This window comes from Montipora capricornis, chromosome 7 (assembly GCF_036669925.1).
Source record: "Montipora capricornis isolate CH-2021 chromosome 7, ASM3666992v2, whole genome shotgun sequence".
In the NCBI taxonomy this organism is placed as follows: Eukaryota; Metazoa; Cnidaria; class Anthozoa; order Scleractinia; family Acroporidae; genus Montipora; species Montipora capricornis.
The window spans coordinates 52,006,091-52,015,826 of record NC_090889.1 but is presented as its reverse complement, the minus strand read 5'-3'; the positions used below and the strand labels follow the sequence as shown (position 1 = coordinate 52,015,826).

The 9,736-nt window shown below is 41.1% G+C and overlaps 1 protein-coding gene across 1 annotated transcript in view; it reads right to left on the bottom strand.

The window, feature by feature from the left end:
* Window positions 1-289: 289 nt before the first annotated feature.
* The window catches only part of LOC138056341 (tetratricopeptide repeat protein 28-like), a 100,572-nt gene continuing 91,125 nt past the window's right edge, over window positions 290-9,736 (bottom strand). Inside the window, 2 exon segments of the mRNA XM_068902121.1 lie at window positions 290-1,197; window positions 1,689-5,219. Coding sequence (XP_068758222.1) covers window positions 1,178-1,197; window positions 1,689-5,219 — 3,551 coding nt within the window. The 3' untranslated portion in view covers window positions 290-1,177.

The following is a 9,736-nucleotide window of genomic DNA, read 5'->3' as shown; positions in this document are numbered from 1 at the left end:
AAAACTTGAAAACAAGAACACGAAGAAGAATATTTTCTGTTTGCTATAAAGCCCAGCCGTATTTGTAAAACTTGATTACTTTGAAACACAATAAAATCAGAAACATACCTTTGTCAACTCAAGAGTTACCGACCAACGTTTGCAATGGTGCGAAATGGTATGAAATGACGTGACTCGGGTAGTCATACCATTTTTAAAATTCAAAACATTTCCACAAGCATATGCATGGGCAAAGTCCCACCTCCCCAGGGGTTTAAAATGCACACAATTAATTAAGAGATCAGGCAACTTTTACACCACACACCTTTTTACTTTCTAGAAGTTTTAAGAAATCGCCCATTTCATTGAATTATTTTGCATTGGTCCAGTCCCTCTGTGACAAAATATCACAAGATCAACATGTACAACTTTAAAGTAAAAAACTTTCCATTTGTTTCGTACTAGGCCCTAGCAAGAGTCCTTCACCCAAGAGTTAGATTTACCCAAATTGTCCTAGTCCTCATCAGCGTCAGAAAAGTGTCTGTTTTTGAACCAATTTTTGCGGGAAAATAAACAATAAACAAATCGGCTAACTCAATGTTGTGCCCGATTCAAACCCTTTGGGAATAAAGCGTTTTGTTCCAGGAATTTCCATATCATTTAAATGTGAATGCTACATTAAAATTTTTGTAATTTCCAAACATTTCTATTTTCCTAGGTTTTTTTTTAGCTTATAGACATTTGCCTCCCAAAACAATTAATTTGCTCATTTAGCTTTGGCCAACCTTATAGAAACACAGAAAATACACATTCCTCGAGATTGTCACTTAATGATATTGTAAATGGAAAGTTGGTATAGCAAGCTAAAGAGTATACATGTCACCTGAGAAACATACTGCAAAAGCTTGTCAAGGGCTAAAATAACACGACGGCTAGATCCTCAGTTATGGAAACAAACCGTTTTGCCAAGTCTCTGATTTCTATCAAGTGATTAACTAATCCTGGAACAGATGCTTACAAAACAAGGCACAAATGTAAGGACTTGGACAGTATCTTAATACTACTGAAATCTCACGGTACTTAAACTATAATTGGCATGACTGATACTGAGGTATCAATGATTGAATTGTTGTCAATAACTCATATAATCGAGGAAAGGAAAATAACATATCGACGTCTCACAGTCCAAGTAAGGTTTTCAGGTTTTGGACATCGTTTCTGAAAAAACAAAACAAGGTAGAAAGAAACAAGTAGTGGGTTAAAAAGCAATAACGAATTTCGTTCTGATTGACAAGTAAATAATATAACAATTATCTTAATTCATTCATTTAACTGTTTATGCTAGAGTTAATAGCAACAATTCCTATTCACTGTTACTTTGAGATGTAGACTTGAAGACCTCAATAACTCACTTCACTTGACATAAGCATTTGACAATCACCGATCAGTTTCACAGTCAGTCCATCATAACACGGGCTCAAACAGCTAGCTATCTGCAGGAAGCTGAAGTAGCTGACTCGGTGAATGCAGACATTATTTAATTCAGGTATTAGCCAAAGCAGTTCGAGTAAAAATAACCACTCTGGCAACCGTTTTTAAAGCCATTTCTCTGTGAAGAACGTACCTGCTCCTTTCGACAACTTCCTGATTAAAAACATGTACAAAGTACAGCGATTCAGTCATTAAAGTTATATTTAAATAGCACTTACCATTCTTTTCGTGTTCCAGCTCCCCAAATTCAAAGGTGACATTATCGCCAATTAATACAAATGGCGCCCAGTATTTTATGGCCGAATAATTCTTTGTTTCCTGAAGAGATTTCATAGCATGATGAAGAGCTGTACTTGCACTTTTTCTATCTGCCAAGTGTTGGTAGAAACTCTTCATGAACATGAAGGTCGCCTCGTCGTCGATTGCCCAGAGTGACACCAGAACAGACCGGGCACCAGCACACAGGAAAGCCCTGGCTATTCCCACAATACCCTCAGACTTTACCTCTCCCTGGCCACTATGACAGCAACTAAGCACAACCAGTCTTGCCTGAAGGCGAACTGCTTGAACATCGCTCAACAATAACATGTAATCTTCCTTTTCTGGGATCTGGGATGTGCGTTCGGGATTTGGGGCCAAAGAAATTTCTCCAGATCCGTCATCCCCATGTGCAGCAATGTGGATTAAGGCAACCGACTTCATTCTCTTTAGCACCTCAGCTTTGGTCGCATTTTTTCCTGTAAGAGGCACGGTCTGCAGAAGTTCTCCAATTATATCCACCTCTTTTTTCGCACACGGCAGCTTTCCATACATGGGTTCACCAGTGCCGTGAGTGACTTCGCTCAAGCACGGATCGCCTACAAGCAGAGCTTCATTCTTACCTTGGAAGTCGTCAGGTGCCATAGTGATCAATTTTAAAGAAGTCAGCGAGGGAATTGCACGGATCCTGACAGAGTCACTCATTGCAGAAAAAGGAGCCAGGCAAAAGTGTCTATCAGGAACAAACACTAAGTCATCACCCTTGAGCAAGTCTGCTATAGGACTGACTAAGACATCATACAAAGGCTGCAAAGAGTGCACAGCGAAGCTCAAGGACTGAACGGTTTCTTCAACAGCTTCCCTACAGCTCGAGTAGTCAATGCGTTGTCTGTCAAGCGAACGATTCTCACATCGTACAACGGTCCCCGCATTGATCTGTTTAAAAGTACTTTTCATCAGAGACTTGGCACTTCCATTTCCGATTTTCTTTTGTCTAAAATTTATCCCGAAATCATCTCTTAGCAACCAGAAGCTGATCGTGTTCCCTGCAAGTGCTGTGAAAACAGTTTGTGAAGGTAGATCTTTCATAACCAAGGAGATAGTTACCTTCATGGTAGGTTTCTCATCAACGCTGTATTGCATCTTTAAAATGTCTGCCAAGGCCTGTGCTCGTCCTTGCTCAGCAGCAGACAAAGCTTCATCAACCTCTCCATTCTTCAAGAGTGCTGTCCACAGAGCGGTGTACGCAAACCCCTTTGTGTCACGAAAGCTTATTTTCCATGCATCCTCTGACCAAAGAAGACGCCTAACTTCATCAAAATAATAAATGCCTAGACGATAGTAATTAAGAGCTTTGCTCAAGGAGCCAAAAAATTCATGAACAAGACCAATATGATAACATGCAATTGCCAGCCCTATTGGGTCCTCTGTTTCCTTGCAAATACTAAGGTGTTGATGGTGGTACTCTATGGCTTGCTTGAATTTACCAAGACTTTGATAAGCGTTGCCGAGATTGCCATAGGCTGTTCCTTCTCCGGCCCTGTCCCCTACCTCTTTCGCAATACTAAGATGTTGATGGTGGTACTCTATGGCTTGCTTGAAATTACCAAGACTTCGATAAGCAATGCCGAGATTGCCATAGGCTGCTCCTTCTCCGGCCCTGTCCCCTGTCTCTTTCGCAATACTAAGATCTTGATGGTGGTACTCTATGGCTTGCTTGAAATTACCAAGACTTTGATAAGCGTTGCCGAGATTGCAATAGGCTGCTCCTTCTCCAGCCCTGTCCCTTACCTCTTTTGCAATACTAAGATGTTGATGGTGGTACTCTATGGCTTGCTTGAAATTACCAAGACTGTAATAAGCGTTGCCGAGATTGCCATAGGCTGCTCCTTCTCCGGCCCTGTCCCCTACCTCTTTTGCAATACTAAGATTTTGATGGTGGTACTCTATGGCTTGCTTGAAATTACCAAGACCGTCATAAGCGTTGCCGAGACTGCCATAGGCTGTTCCTTCTCCGGCCCTGTCCCTTACTTCTTTAACAACACTAAGACGTTGCTTGTGGTACTCTATCGCTTGTTTAAAATCGCCAAGACTGTGATAAGCGTTGCCGAGATTGCAATAAGCTCTTCCTTATCCGGCCCTGTCCCCTACCTCTTTTGCAATACTAAGATGTTGATGGTGGTACTCTATGGCTTGCTTGAAATCACCAAGACCGTCATAAGCGTTGCCGAGATTGCCATAGGCTGCTCCTTCTCCGGCCCTGTCCCCTATCTCTTTCGCAATACTAAGATGTTGATGGTGGTACTCTATGACTTGCTTAAAATTACCAAGACTTTGATAAGCGTTGCCGAGATTGCCATAGGCTGTTCCTTCTCCGGCCCTGTCCCCTACCTCTTTGACAATACTAAGATGTTGATGGTGGTACTCCATGGCTTGCTTGAAATTACCAAGACTTTCATAGGAGTTGCCGAGATTGCCATAGGCTGCTCCTTCTCCGGCCCTGTCCCCTACCTCTTTCACAATACTAAGATGTTGATGGTGGTACTCTATGGCTTGCTTGAAATTACCAAGACTTTGATAAGCGTTGCCGAGATTGCCATAGGCTGCTCCTTCTCCGGCCCTGTCCCCTACCTCTTTTGCAATACTAAGATCTTGATGGTGGTACTCTATGGCTTGCTTGAAATTACCAAGACTGTCATAAGCGTTGCCGAGATTGCGATAAGCTCTTCCTTCTCCGGCCCTGTCCCCTAACTCTTTCGCAATGCTAAGATCTTGATGATGGTACTCTATGGCTTGCTTGAAATTACCAAGACTTCGATAAGCATTACCGAGATTGCCATAGGCTGCTCCTTCTCCGGCCCTGTCCCCTACCTCTTTTGCAATACTAAGATGTTGATGGTGGTACTCTATGGCTTGCTTGAAATTACCAAGACTTTGATAAGCGTTGCCGAGATTGCCATAGGCTGCTCCTTCTCCGGCCCTGTTCCCTACCTCTTTCGCAATACTAAGATGTTGATGGTGGTACTCTATGGCTTGCTTGAAATTACCAAGACTTTGATAAGCGTTGCCGAGATTGCCATAGGCTGCTCCTTCTCCGGCCCTGTCCCCTACCTCTTTTGCAATACTAAGATGTTGATGGTGGTACTCTATGGCTTGCTTGAAATTACCAAGACTTTGATAAGCGTTGCCGAGATTGCCATAGGCTGCTCCTTCTCCGGCCCTGTCCCCTACCTCTTTTGCAATACTAAGATGTTGATGGTGGTACTCTATGGCTTGCTTGAAATTACCAAGACTTTGATAAGCATTGCCGAGATTGCCATAGGCTGCTCCTTCTCTGGTCCTGAAACCCACTTCCTTAAAAATGACTAATGCTTCTGTGTAATTTGTCATGGCCTGATTAAAGTCAGCTGTGCCCTGATAGTATCTACCAAGATTGAAATAAGCCAACCCCTCGCCTGGTCTGTCTCCCTCCTTTCTTGCAACGCTAAGCTCTTGCATATGCCACTCCAAAACGTCCAACTTTGTATCCACCATTGTTGATAATCAAAACCAGGAAGTTTTTATCAGAAATCTGGGGTGCACCTAGAAGATAAATGAACGAAAACTTAATAGGTTCAATGCTCTGAGTACAGGACGCTAAACCCGCACAGCAAGATTAATTGAACAGTGAAGGAAGAACTATCTTAAGCCAGTATTTCGAAAGAAAAAAAAAATGCCTTTCTTCATCAGGGTTTCCGAAGGAATGATTTTGGCTAATGGAAACAGTTGTTACAGAATAAATACTTGGGCATTTAAAAGACTAAGAGCGTTTTATACAATAATAATCACAGAACATTAAAAATAGAAATTCTATTATGTAAATGAGGGAAAAACAGCCTATAGAAAAGCGAGGCATCCCATTTCATCTTTCTTATCGAAAGCTAATTAAAAGTTCCTAAGATATGCTTCGCTGGCAGGAAATTTGCTGCCAGTATGTAGCTGACACCAAAAAGACAGGAGGGGATGCCATTAAGAGTGTAATATTCAATTTTCTGCAATCATAATTTTTTATTTCAGGTCTAAATCTATCCAACGTCGGAATTGCTTGTTTTTCGTCACAATTTTTTTGTCTGGATACCTGTATTTTGATCCAGGGACTTTGAATGAGCTAATTGAACTGCTCACACGTTTCCATTGAAATGGCTGCTCGTCAGGACACAATTTGCCGTTTTTATACTAGAGATGCATAATGCGGCCATTCAAATTATGCCATAAGCCAAAATCATTCCTTGGGAAACCCTGATGAAGAAAGGCATTTTCTTTCGAAATGTTGGCTTAAGATAGTTATTCCTTCACTGCTCAATTAATCTTGCTGTGCCAGTTTAGCATCCTGTAGTCAGGGCATTGGACCTATCGTGTTTTCGTATTTCTCGGCGTTGTTTAAAAAAGTAGGTACGCATTGCGTATATGTGGGTAGCCACTTAGACACCGTACTACCAATGGAGTCTTAAGTATGCTGTTTGTTTTCATTTGGGTTCTAACCACTCACTATACTAGCTCTCTAGGAACTTCATTGGCTTCCCATTGCCTATCGAATCAGGTTTAAGATTTAAATCAATTCATGTTTAAGTGTCATCTTATCTTAATGACGGGATTACGCTTGGACCTATCCTCTATTTATTGTATACTGCACCATTAAGTGACTTATTTCGACAGCATAACTTGCAATTTCACCTCTATGCTGACGATACGCAACTTTACGTTTCCTTTTCAACAAATAATGACCTGGAACTGACGGAAGTTGTTGTGAACGTATCGAGCTACAATAATAGACAAAACTGTTGGGAAGGTTACCACTTTTGACGTCTTCTTTGCTTCTCTTGCCACCCCCCTGATTCAATGTTGTGCAAAACTAAATGCTTTTCGTAGGAAATTGTAGTGTTACCTTCCAACATTGAATAGGGGGGAGGGGGGCTATATAACAGAAGGAGAAAGTGTTTTTTTGCGCCTTAACAGAAGCGGGTTGAAATACAGCTCTGGTGGGGTTCATTTATATAACCTTCCCCACTACTTTTGTCTAGGATTGTCTGAAAATTCTGGGTGTGGCCGTCATTGGAAATACTACTTTTTTGCTGGCGTTCACAGTTTCGGTGAAAAAACACTAACACAATTATTGCTTTTTGTAATATTTATATGTTTTTTTGCCATGTTAGGATAAATTGTAGGCGTTTACTTGGTTATAAATAGGGGAAATTTTAACTGTCATATATGCATTAGGATGTCTTGTTGTATATTAAATTGTAGAGCAAATAAAATGATGAAAATTCCTTCACGAATTAACAAAAAGGGGAGGAGTCCTGATGATAGATAATTAAAGCAAAGTATATATTGTTAAAGTTGGTCGAGTTCACGGACTAAACACTTAGAATGACGAAGGTCAATTTCACTTTGCGAAGTCGAGAGCAGCGCCTTGTGTATCTTTTGACAGGTAGTAGAGCCGATTTGCAGAAAGTTCCCACTAGGGATGTATTTGACGAAATGGTTTCGTTGGCTTGGATGGAAATGGCTGGTGTGAAAGTTATACAGTGGGTTGTAGCGCGTGAATTACACGCTGATGCAGGTGCCTCGGAGAGCCATTCGCATTATCACATGGCATTGAAGCTTGAAAAACGCGCTCGTTGGCTGAAGGTACGCAAGTTCTTGGACGACGGCTACGGCATCAAGGTCAATTTTAGTTCCAATCACAACACGTACTATTCAGCGTACAAATACACAACAAAGGAAGATAGAGATTGTGTACACTCAGAGGGCCACCCAGACCTCGGAAACACACCTCCACCGAGAACTGAAAATGCTATTTCCGGTAATAAAAGAAAAGCAGCTCGCAGTGCTAGAGTTTCCAAGAAAAGAAAGTGCGGTATGTCCACGTACGAGGTGGCTCAGTTCATTCATGCTAAGAATGTCAAATCACGCCTGCAGCTAATGTCCATTGCGGCGTCACAAAATCGTGAAGGCAAAACGGATCTTGCTCAATTTATATGTAACGGGTGGAAAAGCAGTTGATATATGCCTGGCTGTTGCACACGAATTGCCAACTGCAGAAGCGAAATTTGCACGCTCAAAGAAAACTCGCATCGAACTTCTGCACGACAACTATACAGGGGAATGCGTAGCTGAATGTAATGGCGAGTGGATGGGGGCAGCAGTGCATCTCCTCACCAGAAATGAGATTAGTGTCAGTGTTTTCGCTCAAGCGGTCTTCACATTGTTAGAGAAAGGAAGGGGGAAGTACCGTAATATTTTTATTCACGGTGTTGCAAATTGCGGTAAGAGCTTCATGCTCTCCCCATTGAAGGCCATATACAGCACGTTTTGCAATCTCGCAACTGGAACTTTTGCCTCGGTAGGGGCGGAAGAGGCTGCGATAATTATGTTGAATGATTTTCACTGGAAACCATCCATTATAGCCTGGGCTGACTTGCTGCTGTTGTTAGAGGGAGATATAGTTCATTTACCCGCTCCAAAAAATTGTTTTCATAAAGGGAGGAAGTGTTTGCCACGCGAACAACGAAATGATGAATGTAAGGTGGCGATTTTTCCATTTCTGGAGACAAATTCCACCATCAGAACAACTCCAGTTGACGCCATGTGGTCACTGTTTTTCTAAACTTATTTTAGATAACACCAACGGAGATACGTCCTCGACTTAGAGTCACGTTTCTATTGTATTGGCTTATCTTATTTTGATCACCCGCGTCGATAACTTACAGTTCACATTACTCCCAACATGACTCCCAACATTACTCCATTTGCAAAGCCTAAAATAATGGCTTTCAAGCCAAGCTACAGATAAAATATAGAAACTGGAGTGTAAAGGGCTTTAAAGGAAATAGTAATAGGACGTTTCATGGCCATTTTAGCTTTATTTTAGGTAAATTACAACATTACTCCATAAAGAGGGCTTAAATTGAAATAACAGATCTAATTAACTTTATGAATACACGGTTTCAATGGAGTAATGTTGAAAATAAGGAGTTTCAATAACTTTTGTCCATAATAAGAGAGACATCGTACGTATTCCAGTATGCTTTATATATAACTACGTTATTGTTGCAAAATATCACAGTCATTGGGCAAATATTTCGTATTTTCTGATGGAGTAATGTCATGGAGTAATGTTCAAATACGTGTGGATTACCTTTCCCAAAATAGGACAATGATTGACAGTCCATCCTACTAGCGCCAGTAATCACTTTTAATTTACTTCTGTCATGTGACTTAAAAATGAACGTGGCAATTGAAAAATTGTGTTCTACATGTACAGGATAAATTGACTAAGGTATCTTACCAATTACATAATATCTAACACTTAATTCTACAACCCTTGCCTTGAATGATTAATTTAATTCTTGTGGGCATACTTTCTATTGTCCTATCAATAACAGCAGTATCGATCTCATTAAGATTGCGCAAAACACTCCTTCGAAAGTCCTCAAATGATTCTTTGTTAATGCTTCTTTCAATAGCTTCATTATTTAGGGAGTCTTTTACAAGGTGAAAAATTGATTCACATTAGTTCAGGTCCGGCGAACAAGAAGGTATCTTACAAAGTTCACATTCAATTTCTCTTAAAGCATTCATTGCTAATTTGCTAACCTGACTTGGATCGTTATCCATAACGAAGAGACGCTTACCATCTCGTTTTGGTCCTGCACGTCCAAAACATTAAAATGCTGCCTAATGAAATTAGCAAAGAATTGACCATTCATCTTTTCATAGGGCTCGTTGAGAATCACACCTTTTCCATGAGCTATTGCCACCATTACGTGGAGGTGTTTTCCTCCTGCTAAATCTTTCGAACCTTTGCTGGTTATATGCAAACCTTCACTTTCTCGGTGCCAAACTCTTGCCTTTGGGAGTCATTGCTGCACTCATCGGGTTTGTTTTGTATACAAAGGACACACCATCCAAGTAGAAAGCTACTTCTTTGGTCCGAAAGCGTGGGTTATCTCTTTCCCAGCGTTGCATT